The sequence below is a fragment of the Tyto alba genome, unplaced genomic scaffold (genome assembly GCF_018691265.1).
Source record: "Tyto alba isolate M040663 unplaced genomic scaffold, T.alba_DEE_v4.0 Super-Scaffold_42, whole genome shotgun sequence".
NCBI classification, from domain to species: domain Eukaryota; kingdom Metazoa; phylum Chordata; class Aves; order Strigiformes; family Tytonidae; genus Tyto; species Tyto alba.
The window spans coordinates 26761649-26785565 of record NW_024881318.1 but is presented as its reverse complement, the minus strand read 5'-3'; the positions used below and the strand labels follow the sequence as shown (position 1 = coordinate 26785565).

General features: G+C 37.1%; 1 protein-coding gene across 1 annotated transcript in view; it reads left to right on the top strand.

Annotated features, from left to right (window-relative positions):
• The window catches only part of ADAMTS6 (ADAM metallopeptidase with thrombospondin type 1 motif 6), a 162950-nt gene that overhangs the window by 117968 nt on the left and 21065 nt on the right, over positions 1-23917 (top strand). The window contains exons 15-21 of the mRNA XM_033009174.1: positions 2023-2125; positions 3240-3373; positions 5345-5468; positions 7612-7692; positions 12165-12328; positions 13813-13951; positions 23384-23513. Coding sequence (XP_032865065.1) covers positions 2023-2125; positions 3240-3373; positions 5345-5468; positions 7612-7692; positions 12165-12328; positions 13813-13951; positions 23384-23513 — 875 coding nt within the window. The remainder of the gene's footprint in view (positions 1-2022; positions 2126-3239; positions 3374-5344; positions 5469-7611; positions 7693-12164; positions 12329-13812; positions 13952-23383; positions 23514-23917) is intronic.

The following is a 23917-nucleotide window of genomic DNA, read 5'->3' as shown; positions in this document are numbered from 1 at the left end:
CACTGAGAGGATTTAGCCACTAAAATGGAAACTTACTTTATTGCAAAAATCACAAAATCTGCCTATGGATTGATGGATTTGCATTTTTAGAGCCCAGGACACCAAGTTATCTAAAAGCTTTGATATCATTGGTATATTAGTTTATGAAATTAATTTAACAGTGCTTGCAGTAGAGAAAACCAGGATTTAATCTGCAGGACTACCAAAATGAGATAAAATATAAAGAAAGCATTGTATGAGGGGATTTGTTCCCACAGTTCTTTTGATTGCTCCCTGGTGTTCCCAGCCTTGTCTGCTGTTCTTGTCAGCAGTGAGATTGCAGGCTATGCATACTTGTGTGTATCTGTCAGACTGCTAGAGCTGTGTTCAAGAAGAAAAGAGGATGCAAACAGTGAGTTTAGCAGTTTAAATTGTGGCAAAAACTGAATCAATATTTAATAGGGTAGAAGAAAGTCTTTGCTCTGCTTACAAGAAGACCTCTGGGTGTCATCTTGTACAGCTCATCATGCTCAAACTTGAAACAGGTTGCCCAGGACTGCGTCCAGATGGCTTGTGAATATCTCCAAGGAGGAGATTCCACCACCTCTTTGGACAACCTGTATCAGTGCTCAGTCACCCTCACAGTAAAATGTTTTGTGATGTTTGGGAGGAACGTGTGTTTCCATATGTGCCCATTGCCTCTGATCCCACCATCACTGGACACTGTTGGAAAGAGCTTGTCTCCATCCTTTTTGCACCTTCCCCCCGAGTATTTGTACATGTTGATGAGATCCTCCCCCTCAGCCCTCTCTTCTCCAGGCTGAACAGTCCCAGCTCTCTCAGACTCTCCTCATGTGAGAGATGCTCCAGGCCCTTCGTGGCCCTTCATTGGACTCTCTCCAGTATGGTCATGTCTCTTGTAATGAGGAGCCCAGAACTGAACATAGTACTGTAGGTGTGACCTCACCAGAGCTGAGTAGAGGGTAAGGATCACCTTCCTGGACATGCTGTTGACACTCCTATTCCAGCCCAGGATACCATTTTTAGCCTTCTTTGTCACAAGAGCACATTGCTACCTGTTGTTCAACTTGGTGTCTGCCATGGCCCCAAGGGCTGTTTCTGCAAAGCTTCTTTCCAGCTGGTTGGCCCCCAGCATGTGTTGGGGCATGGAGTTGTTCCTCTCTAGGTGAAGGATTTTGTACTTCTCCTTGTTGAACTGTGGACTCATTTTTCCAGCCTGTCAAGATCCCTCTGGATGGCAGCACAAGCCTCAGGTGTATGAACCACTCCTCCCTGTCTTCTGTTATCAGTGAACTTGCTGAGAGTATACTCTTCCTTATTATCCAAATCATTTATGAAGTGATATTGTTGCCTCAAAATACATCCAGGATCACCATCACACTAGAGAATTAAGACTACATGTCACAGATCAGATTGTGAGAATTTGTAATTGGTAATGCAAATTAGTTTTTATTTCTTCATGCTTGGAGACTGGTAAAAATCAAAGCCAAACACGTTATCTGTTCTCATTCTCAGCCTTAACACAATGCTTTTGTCAAGGCTATGAGTAAGCAGAAGTGATTCATCTCTCTAGAAAGTGTTTCCATTTTTTTCTTGATATTTTAATAACATATCTCAAAACAGCTGCTTAGTACATCATAACTGAGCCTAGAGCTCTTAGCAAAATGATTTTTAAAACATTTTTTCAGCTGTTTTTAATATGTGTTTATCAGGAGGTAGCTGATGGATTGGGATTGTCTGTGAGCACAGTTTAACAAGATTCTGATTGTCCAGTTTTATGGAAACTGTTATGTAACACCTTTGTTTAAATCACTTCAGATATTTCCTGCCAGCCTAAGATTGCAAAACAGACACTTCAACTGTAAAGCACTAGAGCAAGTTTCAGAATCTAGGCCACAAGATTCAGCAGGGAACCACATCCTAGTCTCTTATGCAATTATGTTTGCAATGTAAACATATAAGCATTTCCTTTTATACTGATATTTGGAAGAAATTAACCCTTTTTTGTCTTTATTATTTTAGCCATGTCCTTCAGGGGCCCGTGATTTTCGAGAAAAGCAATGTGCCGATTTTGACAATATGCCTTTCCGGGGAAAGTATTATAACTGGAAACCCTACACTGGAGGTAGTGTTTAGCTTTGCAAAAATGTTACCGTATGTGAAGTCTTCAAAATTATGTAGATGTTATATAGAGAGTAATGTTTGTAAATATAATATTTTGATTATAATGTAATGAGCTGAGTTCGCTAAGCCTGTACTTTTGCCAATTGCTGAAGAAGTTGCAGAAGAGCCATCTCTATTCTGGTAGAGTTTTGTTTTACTGTGAAGGGGAGTGAACACTGTTGTGGGGACTCCACTTTAAAAATACAAAGCCTTTTTCCACCTGCAGTTGCAATAGAATTACAAGATTCCATGGGTGATCTGTAAGTACCTTTCATGCTACAGTGATGAGTTCAACGTTCAGAAAAGTCTCACAGCAAGTTTTTCTTTCTTAAGGTCAGAATATTAGGAAAAGGAGAAAGAAAGAAAAGCATTTATAAGAGTCTCTAAAGACTACTTCAGTAACTGAATTATAAATAATTGCGCTGTGCAAAAAAGGGGTATTTTGCAAGAGGGAGGAGGGTTGTAATTTCTTTTTCTCTTTGAGACAGTTTAACCAGGTTTAGTTATATTTCTGTTTTCAAAGTTCATAGGTTGCCCTTTTATTATCTTGTTTTATCCTGTTCTAAACCCAGAGTGAATAAGTCCATGTTCCCCCTTGTGTTTTCGCATTTATTGACTTAAATGGTTTTAGTCTCAGTTTTTTAGATTAACAGCCTGGATCATTGTGATCAGGTGGTCTGAGCTGTAGTGTAATTCAATAGCACTAAATTCCTAATTGAAATAGTCTGATCTTGGTTTTTAATTTTAACCGGATATACTTGTAGCACTACATTCTTTTGTTATTCTTTTTCTTCAGATAGTGAAGTGGTATCCTTATTGTTTTGAAATGGTTATAAATCATTAGGGTTGTATTAACATAATGGAACTGTTATGGAGCCAGCCAACCTTACCATATCATACTATACAAAATAATCTTTTTGCAAGAAAGAAGAGTCAATTAGAGAAATCAGTAGAGGGAATTTGAATGAAGTATATGCATTGTATCTGTTAGGTATGAGATAAGATTATAAATTTCAGATTTGTTTATACTTACCTATTTTTAACGATTCTTTTTTTTCATTTGTTTTGTTGTCCAGGTGGGGTTAAACCATGTGCATTAAACTGCTTGGCTGAGGGTTATAATTTTTACACTGAACGTGCTCCTGCAGTAATAGATGGGACTCAGTGCAATGCTGATTCACTGGATATCTGTATCAATGGAGAATGCAAGGTTACAAATGTTTTCTAAAGTACTTACAGATTACTTTGTTGTGTCTGCTATCTTCTACATTTAATTACTGTACTTGTTTGTTACTTATATGAAATAGGAGTGTTGACAGGTTAAGTTGTTAATGAAACAGAAAGACTGAGGCAATAAGATAAAAAGGTACTGCATAAATTAGACAAATAATTTGAATTTCAGTAGTTTCTCACAGACATTCATAGAATACTTCATTCTGTCTTCCTTTTTTCTTGCTTTATTGTTTCTGTTGAGAATTGGTGAAAAGAGCAACAGGAGGTGAAGATTCCTTGCACTGTTCGCAGGCCTGTTCCATCATTCCAATTAGAACACCACTCTGGCTGAAAAACAGTGAATTTGAACATATTAATCTGTTTCTCTCTGACTAGTTCATCCTGTTGCAAACAATTCTGCTGTTAATGTAATTGAAACAGAACATTGCCACTATTGCTCTGTAGTTCTAGGAAAAAGTGTATAATGATGCAAGGATTTGCCATTTACCAAAAATCTGATTATCTTGTAAGGTTCCCATAGGATGGCATTACATGAATTTGAATAGAATTGGACATCTGTGCCATATTTTTGGTTACATACATCCCACTGCTTCAGTTTAGCAGACCATGTAATTATGTACTTAAATCTACACGTCTGAACAGTGCTGGTGACCAACAATTACTTGATTTCACTGAAACCACTAACATTACTAAAGTTTAACCAGATTCTTCTTTGCTAAATTGAGGGCTGAAGATCTATGTCTTTTGAATGGCATTTGCCATGTATTAGTAAAGCACGAGAAATAACCTGTGGAATTCTGATGTACTTTATACATATGAAGATTTTAGAAGTTTTGAGAAATCTTTTAAAACTAAGAAGCAGACTGAATCTCAAGTTGAGAGTGAGCTATATAATAAAGTTGGGCCTCTGTCATCTTAGTAAATCAGACAGTGAAAATGTAAATGATTGGAATGATACTATTTTGTAAATTATTTAAAATATTTTAACTTCTCTTATGATCTATGTATTACCTGTTTACAATATGGTAGATAATATTGCTAGACAGTAAACAAAGTTATTTAGCTGCCTCCTTTTTCTAGAAATCCTTGAAAAAATTGGCAAGCTTCAGTGTTGATTCTGTTTACATCCTACTTGTTCATTCTGATTCTTTTTTTTTGAGGATCCAGCTGTCTCTGTTTTCATTAGCTTTGTAATAAGGTTGAATCTATAAGCTATAGGCAGTTAATCATTGTTCACTGTACATAGATTTCTCTAGGCAGTTAATCATTGTTCACTGTGCATAGATTTCTCAAGTAGATAATCAGAAATGTAAAAGTACTTCTTATGATCAGTTATCGACACCTCTTCCCAAAGGCTTTTGAATCCTATCTAATACAGCACATAATTCAGCCTTCGAAAGTTTCATTCTGCATTTATTCTTACAGTGTAGTCATTTACACTTTACATTCAAACTTATGAAAATAATTTCAAGTTTTGCCTGGAAGATGTGGAAATAAGTCTATGAAGCTGTGAATGCCTTTGGGAACAATATACTATTTATGCTGCATAAATATTTAAGGAACAAACAACAAATGTTGACCTTAACAAATCGATATAGATGAAACACAGTTTGCTATTCTAATGTTAAATAAGAACATCACTAATAATTTACTGATAGCTGTAATAATTACAATGTAAAATGCTGTGAGATCCCTTCCTGAAAGTCACAATAGAAATACAAAGTACTTGCTTATCAAGATTTGGTAACAACCCAAAATGTGGATTGTTCTCCTTTTTTATTATCTTTCTATGGTAAGTGAAAACCCACTTTATGATAACAGCTATCAAAAAAAAGTAGATAAAAAGAACTGAATATCTCAAACTTGAGAGAAATGCTTCAAAAAAGCTATTAATACAGTGGTGCAAGACCATCATCCTATTAAAATATTTGTACTCACCTGTTTTTAGCATGTAGGTTGTGATAATATTTTGGGGTCTGATGCTAAGGAAGACAGATGCCGTGTTTGTGGAGGAGATGGGAGTACATGTGAAGCCATTGAAGGTTTCTTCAATGATTCGTTGCCCAGAGGAGGTACGCATATATATGTCCATTCTGTTGCACAATGCATTTATATGACTCTTCAGCAATTAACAGTGCTGCATCCATTTCCACCATGGCATTGCTGCTGGTCATTCACTTTGACTCCTTTTGTCTCATTGTTTCCTTTTTCTGTATTAGTTTGAATTTATGTGAAATAGAACAATGTGTTTTATTACTGAATACTTAGTTCTCATGGTCTTTAGTGCACTCAAAAAGAAGTAGGTGGGGTTTTTTTATTATCATTGAGTTATGGTGTTGTAGTAAGAGTAATGTTGTATATGGTTTTAAGGTGTATGGTAGAATCTGATATTTAGTCATAAATGAAATTTTATGATAGAAAGAATCCAGAAATGTCTCTTAAGTTCATCTTACTAAGAACTCAGATATTGTATACAGGTAATTAGTTTAAAGCTTAGCTCTAAAAAAGACAACCTTAGTGTTGCAGTCAGTGTTACCAGTTTTGGGCTTCTGAATACAGGAAAATGATTGATGCACTGGCTTGAGTTCAGTTCAGTGGGGGACCACAGAGATTACTGGGGTCTGGAGCACCTGCCCATCTGTGAGGAGAGGCTGAAAGGACTGGCCTTATTTAACCTGGAGGAGGTTTATGGGGACCTAGTGTCAGCCTCCTGTGAGGAGGTTATTGAGAAGACAGATCCATGCTCTTCATAGTGGTGGGTACATGGTGAGAAAAGAGACAATGGCTATTGTAGTGGTTTGAACCAGGTTAACAGCCAACCACCACAGATGGTCACGAGCAAAAGGCAGACTCGTTAGGGGAAGAACAAAGACCATTTATTACAGACACTAACAACACGTAACAGAGTAGGACAGTGAGAAGCATTGCCACATCTTGAGAACACCTTCCCCCCAACCCTCCCTTCTTCCCGGGCTCAGCTCTGCTCCCAATGTCTCTACCTCCTCCCCCCGTGGCGCAGGGGCAGGGAATGGGGGGTGCAGTCAGTGCTGCTGCTCCTTCCATCTTCAGTGGGGGGAGCTTCTGGAACTTGTTCCTCCTGCTCCATCGTGATCTCCCTCTCCCAGAAGACAGTCCTCCCCAGGAGTCTCTCTCCCACGGGCTGCAGCCCTTCCCGAGCTGCTCTGGCGTGGGACACCCCCGCATGCTGCAATCCTCCCAGCGCTGAACTACAACAGCGGGGTCTACTTTTTCCCACAAGACCCCGGCCTTCTTCAGGCACAGCACTTTGCTCAGCCAGGTGAAAACAAACACAGGCCACAAATCAACGTCTGCTCCACCGTAGATGATCATGGGTGGCAGGGGGGCCGCCCTGCCGTCTCACCACAGGATACAGGGGGGTCTCTGCTCCGACACACCTCCCCCCTCCTTTCTTCCTCCGTTCCTCCACTGACCTTGGTGTTCACGCAGCTGCAGCAACTCCTCCTCACAAGTCCCACTGCTCGTCACCACGTCCCTTCTTAAATACGTTATCGCAGAGGTGCAGCTGATTGGCTCAATTTCCCAAACAGAAGTGGAGCTGGCTTGGAGCTGGGGGAGCTTCGAGAAGCTTCTCACAGGGGTCCACCCCTGCAGCCCCCTCCCCTGCCACCAAACAAAAAAATCCCTACCACTCACTCAACCCAGGACAGCTATAAATTGAAACAAGACAAGTGCTGACCAAATGGAAGGAAAAACTTTTTCCCCAGAAGGACAGTCCAGCAGTGGATCAGGTTACCCAGAAACATTGTACAGTTTCCATCTTTGGAGTTTTTCACGACCCAGCAGGATAAAGTGCCGAAAAACTTGGTCTCCTAGCTGACCCTGCTTGTAGCAGGAAGTTGGACTAGATGCCTGTCTGAGGTCCTCTCCAACCTGAATTATCCTATGATCCTAAGGTCATTTTATGCGTTAATTACTTGTAATACACTGTTGTAAAGACTTTATTAGCACTTCAAAATAGGAATTTCTGACTACATGGTAAGTTCTGGCTATCACTTCCAAATATTTGTATGAAATTTACAGAGTTTTCCTTTATAATCACATGAAAGAAAACATTCATTTGGATCCCATATCTCATACTAACTTTCAGTAGTAAATAGTTTATTAATGGTTAGTTTCATGAGTAATATTGATTAATGTAAACAACAACAAATAAAATCTACCTTTGTCTTACAGGCTATATGGAAGTGATTCAAATTCCAAGAGGTTCTGTACACATTGAAATAAGAGAAGTGGCAGTGTCAAAGAACTACATTGGTAAGGGCATGGCTTAAATAGCTGACTGTTATTAAGTCATAGTTTGTGTTGCAACTTGAGGGTACATTTGCTGGTTTGGCCAAACCATATACATAGTAGAAGCAGCAGAGGTGTCAGCTGTTAATATTAGGTTGTGATCAGACAGTTAGAGCAGTTGGTTAGAATGTATTCTCTTGAATGGAGCTAATGAAATACATTGTGTGATTCCTCCTTGTCCACTCAGTGCAAAATAAGGTCAACTTCACTATAGTTATAGTGTCAGACTTGAGCTGAAGTGGATGAGGACCACTTAAATGATCCACTGTCCCACTCTGAGATACTGTCTTCCACCTGCAAAGTCCCTGTTCTTGGAAGATCATACCGTTTTAAAACACGATGTTATTCTTGGAATGATTATTCATCAACAGCCATAGTTACTTAAATGCTAAACAATACTGTGTCCTTACTTTAAGACAATTTAATATATCAGTTCCACAGTGTTGCTGTGTTGTAGGGACTAGATGCCATTGCACCCATTGCTTAGTCAAAAATAGGTTAGAGAGCTGATTAGTTACATGTAACATATTAACACAGCCAAAAGCTATTACCTGTTGAGGCTGAACAGCAGCTGACAAGGCTACTTTTGTCAGTCTGTACTCCATGTAGTTGATACATGTAACACTAACATGTTGGAAAGGATTATGATGACTGTAAATGTGAGCGAGAGGGCCAATTATCCTTGGTACATTAATTTGTAAATTGATTATATTGATAATAATGGTACCTTTTGCTCTTGGATGCCTACTTTTCTTTCTGCCCGCCCCATCCTTCTGTAATTCAGTAGATAATCAATCTTCCTCCATTCTGCAGGAATAATAACACCACTACTCCAGCACTAGAGTTCTTAATATTCTTTCAGCATCACACTCTCCATGGCCCCTCCCCCACATCAAAATATACTGTGGGTAAAGTTGTTCATATATCCTATACTGACATTTCAAAAATGGTAGGAGAGAGGCATACAATGCATCCTATCTTGGTTGTTTCCTGATAAGAACTGTTCCATGGGCAGCTGGAAACCAGAACAAAGAAGATAACTCTTAGCTATTACAATTAAGTTTGTTATTTCTCTATTTTATAAGCAGATAAAATTAATCTGGAAAAGCATTTAGATTGGCCCCGTCTGCATAAAATGAATGAAAAATGCACATTTTTTGGCTTAAATAAAAAATACAGATGTCTTCAGTGGTATTTAATCTGGCCACAAATCTTAAAATGTTGAAGTGGTACATGAACACTTTTTTTATGTGCTTGTCACAATTTCAAGGGGTTTCCTGAATTTCAGGCTCTCTCCTCACTACCTTGCTTCATGCCATGGGAGCCCTAACTACACAAATGGATTCCTCTCCTTCACAAACTTCTTGTGTTTCCACCTTTCAAAGGTGACATTATATCTTAATGAAGGATAATCTTACTAAGTCATAGGGGCCATTTCATTTTGTGATAGGATGTTTTGTTCTGTGAGTATGAACCAGATCACTATTTTTGGATCACCAATTTCTGGGGAAAGGAAGGCTTCTAATTTGTCTGCTCCCTTAAAAGAACTATACAAGCACAGGGGTAGTTTAAAATTAGTTTATTGTGTTAAAATATGTACATCAAGGGTATTGTTTTATGGATATTTCTTTAGTGGCAGTGTCAACCTCAAAGCTCCTTTCCTGTCTTTATGGAGTTCCCTCTCTTGTTCCAGGACAGCTAGTTCTGTGGACACACCATGAATCAGATTAGATAACTGATTCAACTGAAAATAACCATTTACACATATTACTATATTTTGGTTTATGTGCACTGCTGCCAAATATGTGACCACAGTCTGAGAAATCAATATCTCTGTTTGGAAGCATACAAAAAAAGGAAAAAATAAAATCCTCTTCCTTTGTAGCCATCACACTGGCTTTGATGTTTCTTCTTTGTTCATCTCAGTTAGCAGACTTTCAAACTGACTTCGAGAAACAACCCATGGTTCCTTAAACTAAGATCCAGTTCTTTTGCAAGGCATGACTTCATATTTAGGCTGCAGTTAGACATTTGACAATTCAGTTAGGTCAGTCAGCACATGTCCTCCCTCCCCCCTGTCTGGCTGATCATTTCTGCACCAATATTGATCCTAGTGTTCTGACAGCAAAATCATGTAAATAATTCAGTATTTTAAACTGCTATGTCCAACAAATAACCCAGCAACAACAAAATTGCCTGTTTTCAGAACTGCTGAAAAAATACATGGTTAGTAATGCTGTTATCTTCCCTTAAATGGCTTGATCCAGGGTGACACCTTCCTTTATATTCCCCTTATGGAACAGGGAGTTGTGTGCTATTTTTCTGTGGCCTTCATGCATTCTGAAGTTCTCATAAATGATTTGATTACAACATTAACTTATTCCTTCTGTCTCATATGTAGTAGCATTATGCCACTGTGTCAGCAGTGTCATGTAATAATATTATTGAAATGCTCTTCATGACTGTGTGGCATTCACCTATGCGTAACAACTGATGTTAGGTAAATCTATTTACAGAACGCACATGCACTTTTCTGTGGCAGTCAGGTGAAAAATGAACCACTTTGATTCTGGATATACATTAGTTGAAGTGTACGTGTTATACATAAAACTGATAGCATATAATTTCAGAATTATTAATTATCTAAACATGTATGAGAACGTTTGTTCTCTTGTGCTCATTTATATGTCTCGTTGTTCATGTGTCTGAAATAATATAAATAAAGAATTCACTTAATTATTTGCTCTTAGTAGATACTAGACAGACTAACAAGAAAATGTTTGGGATTGAGTAGCACAGTAAGAGAGACGTTAATATGTCTGAGTAGCTCTGGGAAACCCTGCTACCTTCTTTTAATTAAACTAGATTTTGTAAAAAGAAGAAGGATAGAAATTTTGGCTATGTGGAAATAAGACCACTGATGAAACAGAATACTGACATTTAGCTGTAGCATAGTTATTTCATATACCCACGTAAAACGGATAAATAGTGAAGTACTGTTCCTTTCTTTTAATACAGTACTGCTTGCAATTTGTCTTGTTCTATGCTCATTTTTTCTACCTTCTCCTTCTTGTACTATAAAACATACATAGACAATAAGGCATCTGAATTACTTTGAGAATTCCAGATACATGAATGTGTCAGAGCTAGTTTATTCACTCAAATCACATGAGTATTTCCAAAGTAAATCCAGAGAAATCAGTGGAAGAAGATTTATCCTATGGAAAGATACTCCTTTTCAGACGTTATGGTGCTGATGGAAGTGGTTACTAATCCCTGCTGAATATGGATGTCACCAGCAGAACATTACTGCCGCTCCAACTATGTCCTCCTTATATGAATGCTCTCAGATCTGTTTTACAAAATTTGAGCATCGTTGAGACATTTTCCCTAACTGTTTAAGATAAACCATTTGTCTACATAGATGTAGTTGAGAATAAAACTTTATCATAAATTGTCTTATTTCTTATGGTTGTGATGTGAATTTGTTCCCTATCTAGTAAACTCAGTTATTTGTCTCAACAAAAAATGACATGGCTGTTTGATTGTGTACTTCCAACCATCATTTTGCATTTAAGAACATGTTTTATTTAAAGTAAATATGAATACTGAATAACTTGGTAGTGTTCACCTCAAGTCAAGAAGTCAGTATCTAATTAACAGAATGTTCACCTGAAGATATAAAATTGGTTTAATATTTAGAGACTTAATTAATATTATTGATAAAATATCAAAGATAAATGCCTAAATAATTCATGTTTTTCCAGCCTAATTGGTTGGTTAGATAAGAAATGTATGTTTTATCTATAGTACTTTTATGGTTTAAGGCTGTAAATTCAGAATAATAAAATATTTTATCAGATTAAGTAGCTAGTATGTGGGTTTGTAGTGGAAATATCTTGGATTTATGCTTTAAGAAGGAATTAAAAAACAGCAGACAAAGGCAACAAAGCAAGAACTGATTGGTACTGCATATCAGACTCAATGTTTCCTCCCTTTTTTTATCTGCACGTTATCAGAGATATCTATCCCATGCCCTAACTCTGTAATCTAAAAATTGGGTTGATAATTGATTATACATTTGAGACTCACATATATCTTATGTAGAACATCATATATTGCACACAGGCTCAGTGTTTAAGATGAAGATAGATTGCAAGTTGCATGAGGCATTCCATTTTGTTCTGTATAGCATCTACATGTTGAAATCTGCAAAGTATGCCTGCACATTCAAGATTATTGCAAAGACAATATTGTTAAACTGCATGAGGGGTATTTTGACCAGACCTAAAGAAAAGGCTTAATATTGCTTGAAAAAAATAGTGATGTTGAGCTGAAGCTCACATACTTCTAACAGATTAGCAGATTAATTTGCAATGGCTTCTCCATTATAAATGCTGCTTCCAATTTTTAGGTGGCTTGTATTTTTTTTTAAGCTTTAAAATCTGAAGAGGATGACTACTATATTAATGGTGCCTGGACTATTGACTGGCCAAGAAAGTTTGATGTTGCTGGAACAGCTTTCCATTACAAGAGGCCAACAGATGAACCAGAGTCTTTGGAAGCACTAGGCCCTACTTCAGAAAATCTCATAGTCATGGTAAAGTTATAATTAATGTATTTCTGAAATCTGAAATATGTATTTTTGCTCTGAGAAAATAGAAGGCTATGAATCAAATCACAATAGGTTGTGTTTTCAAAGAGTATACAGCTTGGCTAGCTGGCACTTTGCATTTGTGTTTTCTTACTTTTCAAAACTGACTGGCAAACACTGTGATGAAAAAGAAATATAGTCAGAAAAGCCCCAGAAAATCTCACAGAAAACCCCATTTCTGTTAAATGTGGTTCAGAATAATGGTAGCTGAAATGATAAATGGAGTATAGACTGTATCTGTTCATACTGCTGATACATGGAAGTGCTGAGGTATAGCATGACAGTTCCTGACAGCTCTGTAGATGTCAGTGGTTGTAAGCCTGGCCTGAGTGTGAAGTATATTCTTACCACAGCAAGCGTATCATGATTTGACCTGTGTTAAAGTATGTTGCTGTGATACACATTGCTCTGAACAGATTGTACAAAATAGGAGAACGTAACAGAAGATGTGACCAGGATACTGAAACCCTGTCTCTGACAGCAGGCAATAGCGAGCCTACCATTGCACTACTATGTTGAGAAGTATAAAAACAAGATGATACTTGCCCAATATATTCTGTCAGTTGCCAGATTTGCAGTTCAGGGATTCTTTGAGCCAGATGGGATATTTTTGTGTGTAGAATGACTGTTGCCTGGATATTCACATTTTAGGCAGCATTTTCAAACACCTGAATCCTGATTTTTCTTCTGTAGGTGTAGATAAGCTAGAAAATCCATACAGAATAAGTTACACAATGATTATAGTGCCTTTTCTCATTCAGTTAGTTCCACCGCCTTTCTTACTGAAAATTTTCCTCTGTTTTGTCCAGTGGAGATAGGCAGATACACCTCTGCAAAATATCGCAGAAGGTAGAAGGGGATGAGAAGTAGCTCTAAGATGTGTCAGATTGCTGCATCCAATATGACATATGTTATTAGCAACAGAAAGAAAAAGTTTGATAGAGAGTCAATGGCTACTGTTGGACAGGTAGCATGTGGAAGTGCGGCAACAGTCTGTTGCTGTTACTATTATTATTACTCTTATTATAGTCACTAGAAGTGCTGGCAAGGAGAGATCTAGGTTCATAACTGCTATGTGGGTAGCTCCTCATAAGACTTCGGTGAGGGCTGCTGCATGTTTGCACAGTAATGTCCTTAACCAACTTGGACCTCACATCATTATTCAGCTGTCAAGTTAATTTCCATTAGGACATAATTTTATGAAAACTGGCTTTTTAGAAAAAAGAACAAAGCTCACCTTCAGCAGTAATACTCTTATATTTTCTAAGAGTTGGTCCATATTCTTTTGGGAATACCTGAAAGAGTTACTATGGCTTCCTTTATTACTTTTTTCCCTTCCACAGGACATAACACATACCTAGATGAAATGTCACTGTAGTTGCCCTCTGCTTGCCTGTTTTAATAGTATAACCAGTTGTTTTCAACTACAGATTCTGCTACAGGAGCAAAATTTGGGTATAAGGTATAAATTCAATGTTCCCATCTCTCGCACTGGCAGTGGAGATAATGAAGTTGGCTTTGCATGGAATCATCTGCCTTGGTCAGAATGTTCTGCCACTTGTGCTGGAGGTAAGACACCAGACAGTCAAGCTACAGGGTAAACTGGATTTCAAGAGACACTTTACTACATAAATATCTAGGTAACTAATTGAAAACATTTCTTTCAGACATGCCTCAAACCTTAATTTAGTGAAAGAACATTTATTTTACCACAATGGGTTTTGTTATTTTCAAGTACACTTAATATGCTCAGATGTTTTTGTTAAATACAGTGTATCCTGGCACAGTGTGTCTTTCTGCTGATGCTTCTTCTGAGATTGTCTTGAAGCTGGTATGTTTGCTTTTCACAGGAGTTTTCTTGATAAAGGACATCAGAAGTTTTAAGTAAGGAGATTAAAAACCAGAAGGCAAATAAGGCAACTGTAAAAAAAGGGATATGTCTTTGTGTGTTTGTAGGTATGCTTCACATGATCCTAGTCAGCCCTCCTATCCTCCAGCCACCAAAGTTTAGGATGCATACTGGCAGCTCCTCTGTAGCAGATGATAACAACTGGATTATACTTTCCAGCCCATAGCACTATCTGAGAATTGTTGCCCTTTGGCAGCGATGGGGGATTTGTAGGTTGTCCCATGTGATTCATCATGGGTGCCTTTTGCCCACAATTTACTATATTCCTAATCCTCCCTCTAGTGGCCACCAATGCAATTCTTTACCTCTGGCTGGGAGAGCAGGACAGTTGGCTTCCTTCAAAGCCAACACCATTGCTGCTGCAAGGACTGGTGAGTAGAAGTGCTGTGTGAACAGTATCTTTCTTCTCTCTGGAGACTGAATGCATCATCTCCCCAACATACCTCTGTTTCAGAAGATATGGGAGAGCGCTTTAAATCCACCTTAGAATTCCAGTTTTTTACTGCACTGCTCACTGTCCATAGCAAGAGGAAGACACCATCCTTTTTTAAAGATCATTTGGACCAAATATTTATCCTTTTTTTTCTGGGTACTGGAGCTATTAATATTTAGAACCATGATAACTCATCTTTCTGCTGGAACCTACTCTGGCTGTTGTATTTTGCTCTTCAAATACAGCTGTTTGCTTAGCCATATCTAATAAACAAAGGACGGCACAAGTTCTCTTCTGTGCCACTAAATGGAGAAAGTATTGAAACAAAATTGAGGATGGTGCCATCTTTCTCCAATATTTGTATTGTTCATTTCTTGTATTCCTGGATGACAGATTGCTTTTTTAACTACTGTGTTAATAATGGTGAGTCTGGTAAGAAAAGGATCATTTTAAAAAACTATGAAGAGGGGAAGTGCCCAGCTCATAGCAAAAGACAGTTCCAAGTGTCAGAACCTTACCAGTACTGCCAAATCCTATTTTTATGATGGCAATGAATTAATGATCTTTTTGAAGTCATGGGAAATCTCCCATTGATTTAGGCAGAGACAGGATTTTAGCCACGGATCTTCTGTCATGCCAGTCATTGTCATTTCACAGATTAGACAGTATACAAGGGAAAAAATAATTGGCTCCAAATGAGTAGACACTTGTCTAAATGAAAACTTTTTGACTTAATTAATTAACTTCTAAGGGAAGATTTGTGACCCGCTGAAAACTGCATACATTTACTAATTAGAAACTTTTTTTGTGGGGAAAGATTTTCTTCAGTAGCTTATGGTGGCTAAGCCAGACACTTTATTCTCCGTTCTTTCAGCTTCATATGAGAATATATGTTGAATGTCATGAAGTACAGCACAAAGGCTAGAGCCGCATTTTGGCAGTACAAAGTTTAAATAGTTTTGGAGTATTGTATATCGCAGAAGTATCTGATCTTTGTGCAGTCTCTTCATAGTGAGAACAATCCACATTTGAGAGCAATCCACAGCACTCACCTAGAGCTGCTTGTAGGCCTTGTCTTGGAGAAGGATATCTAGAGCAGTCAGGTGCCAAGGAGCAAGCTAGGATCAACCTACAGTCTTTAATTAGATGGTAACATACTGTCTTTTTCACTGGACTGCTATATTATGTTCATCTCTACTTTGCCGATGAGTCACATCTGAATAGTAGAAATGCTTTAACTTTTCAAAAAGGACCTCTCTTCTAGGGCCTGTCTCAGTTTTGCAGAACAGGAAGAGCATGCTAAATGTAATGGTAGCAAGGAGGAGGAGGCTTTCCTGCTTATAACAGTTCAGTGTGGTGCCAAAGCTCTGGATTCCATTCCTGCCTCCCTTGTGTGGGTCTCATGTGATATTGAGCACTTCAAAGCATACATTACAGTCTAAGTTGCTAATTATCAGTTCATCATTACATGGATACCTCTTGGGAATGACTGACCTTTGAAGCATGCAATGAATTTCATTATTGCATGAAGTGTGTCTGAAGCAAAGCATTCTGAAAATTCAGCCAGAAATTCACCTGAAATGGATGAACTCTTTCCACAGTAGACATTATACCTCCTCTTCCCTTGTATTCTTCATAGAGTGGTGTAGGAGATAAATTAACGTTTTTGAAACAAAGTTACATGTTTAGGTTGCCTCTAAAAAGTAGAAGGTAGTCTTTCTTTCACCAGAGATTGTAAACTGTGTATTTAGTTGTGTCATTCATGTTAAAGGAGAAAACAAAATATTCCATAGTTTTTCTGCCAGTGAGAATCATGTTCTGTACAGTGAACCAAGCAACAGTCAGTCCTCCATAGTCTGAGGTTTATTCATAAGCTTTTCTAAAAATAGCTTCCTCAGATTTATAAGGTAGTTAAAAAGGCTTGTCTGGTGAACAGACAGCTCTTATTTTCCTGGATTCATGTACTCATATGTAGGATGAAAATATAATTTCATTAATTTTTAATATCTCTTAGTATCTGTTTTTAGGCTTGGAAATCCAGAATTGCAGCTTGTCTTTTTCTGCACTAGAACCAGTATTTATTATGTTGAAAAACTTTTCTTTAAAATATAAATTTATAGTATCTGAGCTAGTTCTTCCTCTCTGGGAACATAATGTAAAACTGAGCTACATGTATTCTCCATATTAATTCCCTTTTTTTCTGAAAGTTCACTGATAACTGTTCTACTCTGAGTCGAGAGTTTTCAGAAGAAAAGTTTGTTGCTATCTCATATAGGTCTTTATAGCTGGTGGCGACTTGGACAAGACTACAGGAAAACAATGCCAGAGAACAACAGAATGTGCAGTGCAAGTTTATCTATACAGAGAAGAGTGGGAGAGGAGAGAACACAGAGAATTCAGAAGGGAGGAATGGGTGAACAGTTCGCTGGAATTCAGAAAAAATTGATGACAACAACAGAAGATTTTCTTTAAGGACCTTATTATTTAATTATTTAATGAGAAAGTCTGAGAAAGGGAAAACTAGAATGTGTAGAAATAGGAAATGAAACAATAAAATGAGGGTTGGAAAGAGAAGAAGAAAGTGCTAAAATAGGAAAGGATGATATATATCACGTACAGATCGCAGAATTGTAGTTTATTTACTCTCATGCCTGTCTTTCCTTGTATGTTATCTTTTAGCTTTCCGAGGGCAAGTGTATGACTTTGTCCAGATCCATAAGTATTCTTAATAAGGAAGTGAACTGCTGGTGGTATGATTTAAAAAAAATCCAACAAATGAAAAAGAAAATCCTTCTGTGTGTTTTTACTTCTGTATACATTTCAAAATAAACTCATAAATGCACACCCTCCTTTTTAAAATTTCTTCCATGGTTAATAAATTCTAGCAGTAAATGGCAACAAATGATTTTTTTTTTTTGCATTTATTTGGAATTTACTAGGTATCCTTAGCATTGGGTTTGATTTCATTCATTCTATTACAGTTCCTCTCCAGATGAGTTAAATATATTAGATATCAATGTTTTTTAATGAAACAGTCAGTCTACTACTGTAAATTGACTGACATCCAGTTTTCTTTGCTGCTTGTCACTCTTGTAGAGTGGTGCCTACTCTATTTTTCTTTCATGCCCTCAGATGAATCATGAAATTGTCTTTAGATAAATAAAACATACTTGCCCTCATCAAGGAAAATGTAAGTTTGGCTCTGTGATGAACATCTTATGATCTGATGAGTGAGCTCAGAAACTATGTCTGGGTTAACCAGCATGCACTAGTTTTAATGATGCAGGATTCATTATGTATTGATACTGGCATCTTCATAATTAACTGTTGCAATCTCAATCCACAATTCTTAGGATTACTTTTAAAAATAGTTACGGCATTTACATGCCTGCAATTTTCATTTAAGAATAAAATGTGCTCCATGTAATTTAAAATTTGTCTGCTGAAAGTCATGCAGACTATTTGTGAATTGAAATCTGCAAAACATCTCAGTTCTCTGAAGCTTTTGGTCACTAAACCACTGGAGTTTTGTTTTCTATTAGAATTGCATTGACCAGTCATGAGGACGTTTTACGTCTTACTATAAACTATAAATCTGTAGATTTGAAAGCAGAGTGTTTCTGTCTAACCGCTTGTAATTATTCCCCCAAGAGTTTAAATGAAGTTGTTTAGCTGTGCTTTTTAGATTATTTTAAGAGAGATCATATACTAAGGGAAGAGTTGATAATTTAGAAAGATTTTTTTCAAGGCCCACAGGGCTTAACCAAGTTGTAGCTGTCATCCAGGTAAAAACTGCACGTCTAATTTTTTCCATTTCTTTTTGTTGTCTTGAAGTTAGAATCTGAATTTTGTTTCTGAGATTCTATTTTAAATAACACTGCAATTAGATGACAATGATGTTAAGTTTATATACTGTGTGGCGAGATGCTGTATAACATTTTAAAACTGGAATAATACATCTTCTGGCATGGATTGAAGACTCTTCACTGTGTGAGTGAATAGTGATGAATACTGTCTGATGGGTGATATGCTACCTGACAAACATTTAATAAACACCACATCTGACTTAAATTTTTTTGAAAACTGAGCACAATGATATTTTGTATTCATAGTACTTCAGAATACTTTATTACATAGCTCCTCAAAAATTAATTTAGTGAGGCTGCTAATTTTTAGCAAAAGCCTGGAAGGAAACGTGTCTGTTGCCAGTAGGAAATTCAGTGAAAACAACATTAATATCTGTGCTATCCCATAAATATATCTATGAGAATGGTATGCATCATTAAAATGCTTAATTCTAAAGTGTGTATAAATTACTATTTTTAAGAAATTTTATTTGAAGGAAATATCATTATGAAGGCAACTTTCAGCCTATTTTGTCACCAAGAGAATTAAGGCAGCTTGTGACAGAAAGGATAAATGATTATTTGTCAGTCATAACTTCAATGTCAGCTAGCAGTGCCATGTTACAAACATTGCTGTTTGGCTAGACCTTTTAAATACTATTTCTTATCATGCTGAGAAGCTTGAGTAGAAAATTGTAAAAGAAAAATCCTGCTCAGGTTGTCAGATCTGATTTTAATTACTGTCATCTGTTGGCAGTGTTTGTATAGATTATGGAATTTAAAGTGAATCATATTGTCACAGCTTCTCAGATATTTAGATCTTCCACTTACTTGGCAAGAAACAAAGGAAGGGATTATAAAGGAGAGCCTAATCTGGTAAAAATTTTTCTTTCTCTTTCATGCTGCAATTTATGTGTGTTTTCTCTACTAAAATATTACTAAAGGATTAGAGAACTGAAAAAAGTAATCTCACTCTGTGTGTGTAAATATATGTGTAGAAATATATAACAACATTGAATTACTGATTTGAAATTTTGAAGAAAAATACAAAGATCTAGAAATAAGAGACAAATGGGGCAAAGCGTAACATGATAGTTCATGATTGACTAGCCAGATATCTTAATACATAACTAATTTTCTAGTTTCTAATTCTACTGCATTCACTGAGCTAGACTTTCTTAAGGCTTTTGTTGTCACCTACACCTAAAAGATTATTTTAAAATATTAGCAGACAAGAGGTGTGCTTAAAATGTGAATTACTGGGCCAAAATGCAGTGAGCTTAGTGGGCTTCTTAAAGATCATTCAGATGATTCATGACTTCAGTTTTTCTTGTTCTGATGGCAGCATAAAAAGTAGAAAGCTCTGATGAAATTTGGTGACAGTGCAGTGCTAGGAGACATATGGGAAAGACTGGGATACGTTGTCATGATAAAGGCAGATTTGATTTTAGGATGTATTTAAAGGTATTAATGACACTGCATAAGACACTAGTAAAATCCCTCCAGTGTACTGGGCACAGTTTGTGTGTGTCTAACAACACAGAGACTGCAGGCATTGACGTGGTTAATACAATAAAGTTACTTAAACTGAAATACCATTTTGACTTTTAAAAATTAAATTTGAAATTAATACATTTAGAATGGAAATTTGAATGCATATAGTAGTCACAGGTGTGAAATTGAGAGAAGAATCTACCTGGGCTTGAAGTGGAGCTTGATCTGTTTATGAAAGGGATTACCAGAAACAGACAGGTGTTGCTTCTAGTTGTATATTTCACATACCTGTGTTCCAAGATTATTTAATTGCCCTTATAGTGCAAGATCTCACTGAATTTCAGCTTTATACCATTTCATGTAATTGAAATATTAGGTGCTGAGAATGCTATAAATGGAACATCTTCATGTGAAGATCTAAAATCTTTGATACCTGGTGAATGAATATCTGTATGTTAACACAGTCAACCAACACCTCCGGAGGCATGTTCTTCAAGCCCTTGAGGGTCCCCTATGCTAACAACTTGAGTTCTTTCTCAATTCCAACTGGATGTAACTAGCAAATTGATTTTTTTTCCAACATGGAAAGCACAGAAATTGAGAATCAGGAAAAAAGTGGAGGTTGAATACTGTTCAAAAAAGGCATTTTCTTTTTAGCTTGTTCGTGTAGATTTCTGTATGTAGGGTACATATGGGGAACAGTCTGGCAGCCTTCTGCTCTGTTTAGTGGTACTCTTGTCTAGTGTGGCATCCAGATACATGTAGACGAGCAAATGGAATAATCTGATTGGTTTACCTGGCTTACCTGTAAGACATATGTCTCATATTAATCAGTATCTTTTTCATAAGTAAAACTTACTTTAAAATGATTGTGATGTTCATGGATAACCTGAGATGTTATGAATAACCTGAGATGTCAGATGTGTGAAATGATTTACAACCTGTTTGAAAGTGCCTACTTTGTGAAGGTTATGTGTAGCTGTAAACAAAAAGGAGATAACCCAGCATCAAAGCTCCAGGCTCTGGATTTAGGTACTGCAGTAGAGTGAAGACTCCAGCAGTAGGTATCTTTGGTCTCAGTGTGGTTAATGATTTTGAGGTGACATGAGGAGGCAGGTGATTTTGAGGGTTGATACAAAGTTCTTACCTGCTGAACAGGCATCCTGTAAGAAGCGGTATGTTGAGTGATGAATCTAACTCCTCTCCTGCTTGTCAGTAACATGAACATGGCAGTTGAGGACACATGGAACATTTTTATGTGCTTAGGATCTGCACTGCTGGGTTTTCCTGATTATTTGAATTAACAAGGCTCTATTTTTATGTGAGGAGTAATACCCATATTTTTCAGGATGCCATGACAGTTATATATTGAATAGCAATTCCCTATTGAACTGTGAAGTTGCAGAGTGAAGAAGTTTCAGCTGGGATTACGTCTCCAGAAGAGTACTGTTAACTGTGTACCATAGAAAGTTGAGGAGTCTGAGAGGGTAGGGAAAGGGAAGATTTTTTTAATAAGCATTCTGGGCCACAGTGCATCCAGGGCTGCAAGGATTCATGGGGCTCATGGCAGGAAGACAAGAAAGGGGTTTCATCTGTAACCAGAAAATAAGACATTCATCTAGCACAGGCAGGTATGGATTTTAATCCTTGCTTTCAAGATGGTTTAGACATTTTACATCAGACTGTAATTGAATAAAACTAGAAATATTCTACAGACAAGAAACCACAGTCTTGACACCTTAGCTAAACTAACCGAGTCACAGAAGTTACAGTGTGCTCGTGGGAATTAGGAATCCCCTGAGAGTGAGAGGGGATCATACCTACTCCTGCATCTGCAGCCTCGTGGGTCACTGCATGCCATCCTCAAGACTCATGAAAACGGAGGTTACCATTTTCCCCATGTCCTTTGCACATAGTGTCATGAAGACATTTCACATGTGTGTAGACTTCTGTTCATAGCCAAGCAGGACACTTTGTGGGCCAAACTTCAGGCATCTCAAGGCTAGGCTTGACTCACTGTTGGAATTAAATACCTGAATTCTGTATAGGTCACATTTTAGGAACCAAAGTAGGATATTTTATACTTGTCCATAATGAATAACAAAAGAAGCACTTGCAAGGTAAGTTGTTTAGCTTGTTTAAAACTAGCAAAAGGGCTAGAAATATTTGGTGAGAAAAATCCCATGTTTTTAGTGGGATGTTTTCTGTCTGAAAAACATATTTATATAATTAATTTTATTACTGCACATCTACCTCCTATAAAAATCTTGTCTTAAGAGAGGGCTGTAAAGTAAAGTTGGCAGATATTTGAAGCCAGGATATTTTAATCCCTATTTAATTGTATGCATTTCACATTTTGGAATATGTTAAATAATTGCTTCTGTTTTTAAGAAAGGCTCAGAGCTTTTTGCAACTTTTATCATACATATAGTACAATTATTTCAGTATTATGCTCATATTCAGTAAGAACCACATATGAGTTGCAGATCCACAGTCTTTATGCTAGCAATCAGCTTGTTCTGAAAAGATTGGAAAAGGCCCTATATACTACTCTTAACAACAATATGGCTTTACAACAGTAACAGCTGCAGTGTTGTCATATCAATGGTTCTTTAATACCTTTCTTTAGATCCTGTTTTTTAAAAGACAGAAAATCTGCTTAATATGCTACCTCATAATGTTGCCTTGGCAGTGATACGTCATGTTTTAGAAATAATAATTCTAAACTCTGCTGTTGATGGTTAACAGTGAAAGAGGAGCTGGGAGTGCCAGATAAAATGAGCATTCAGAGACAAACTGCATCTTTCAGAATGAATAATACTTCTATTATTTTAATGAGTAAAATGTTTATAGGGTAACGTATAAGAATGCAACACTGTTTCCCAGTATTGCTTCTTTATTTTAAACCAAAGCACATGAACAATAATTCTGCATTGAAGTGTGACCACATTCTATTTGGTGATGTTTTCTTTGGAAATTTAAGTATCTTCTACTAGGAGAGGAGGGTGGACAGAAAATGGATTTTGTGCAATAAACAAATAAAAACAATCTGTTAGTAAATCTATAAATATATTCCCTTTGTTTTAGAAAACAACAGCAATTTTAAATCCTCTCTCGGTGGGGTGACCTAAAATTGAAGGAAAATAAAAGATTTATTGTGCTCAGGGTGCATTCAGTCAGTTGGAATTCTTCATACCACTGCAGCATTCAGCCAGTTAAAGTGGGATGGTAGGGTTAATAATCAGTATGTGAAATACACTTTTAATCAACAGGTAGAAGAGCATGAATGATTAATTAAAGGTGTTTCATTTCATCCCAAGGTGTGCAGAAACAAGAGGTGGTGTGTAAAAGGCTGGATGACAACTCTATTGTACAAAACAATTACTGTGACCCTGACAGTAAGCCTCCAGAAACCCAAAGAGCCTGCAACACTGAGCCTTGCCCACCTGAGTAAGTCATTAATCACTAAGATGGATGTATGTTTTGCACAGGTAGAAGAGTCTTTGTAATCTATAATAAAGCCTGTTGACCAAATGTGTATAAAATTCTGATCTCATATTAAGGTCCTGTCTTATTGGACAGGATATTTGGTTTTGGTTTTTGATTATTGTTTCTTGTTCCTCTGAAATGAGTTGTTGGAAAATACGCACTCTAACCCAGAGGAGGCCTGATTTGACTGAGGAACAGTGCTGTTTAAACTACACAAAGCAGCTCAGACACTGTAAGTAAAAAGATACTAGCAAAGCAGTTTCTTAGGGTGTAAATGTTGGATATGGTGAATAGTGCTTAGAGGAGAACTGGGGACCATTCTTAACACGACAACGACAGAAGAATCTCGAGGTGAGACTGACTTT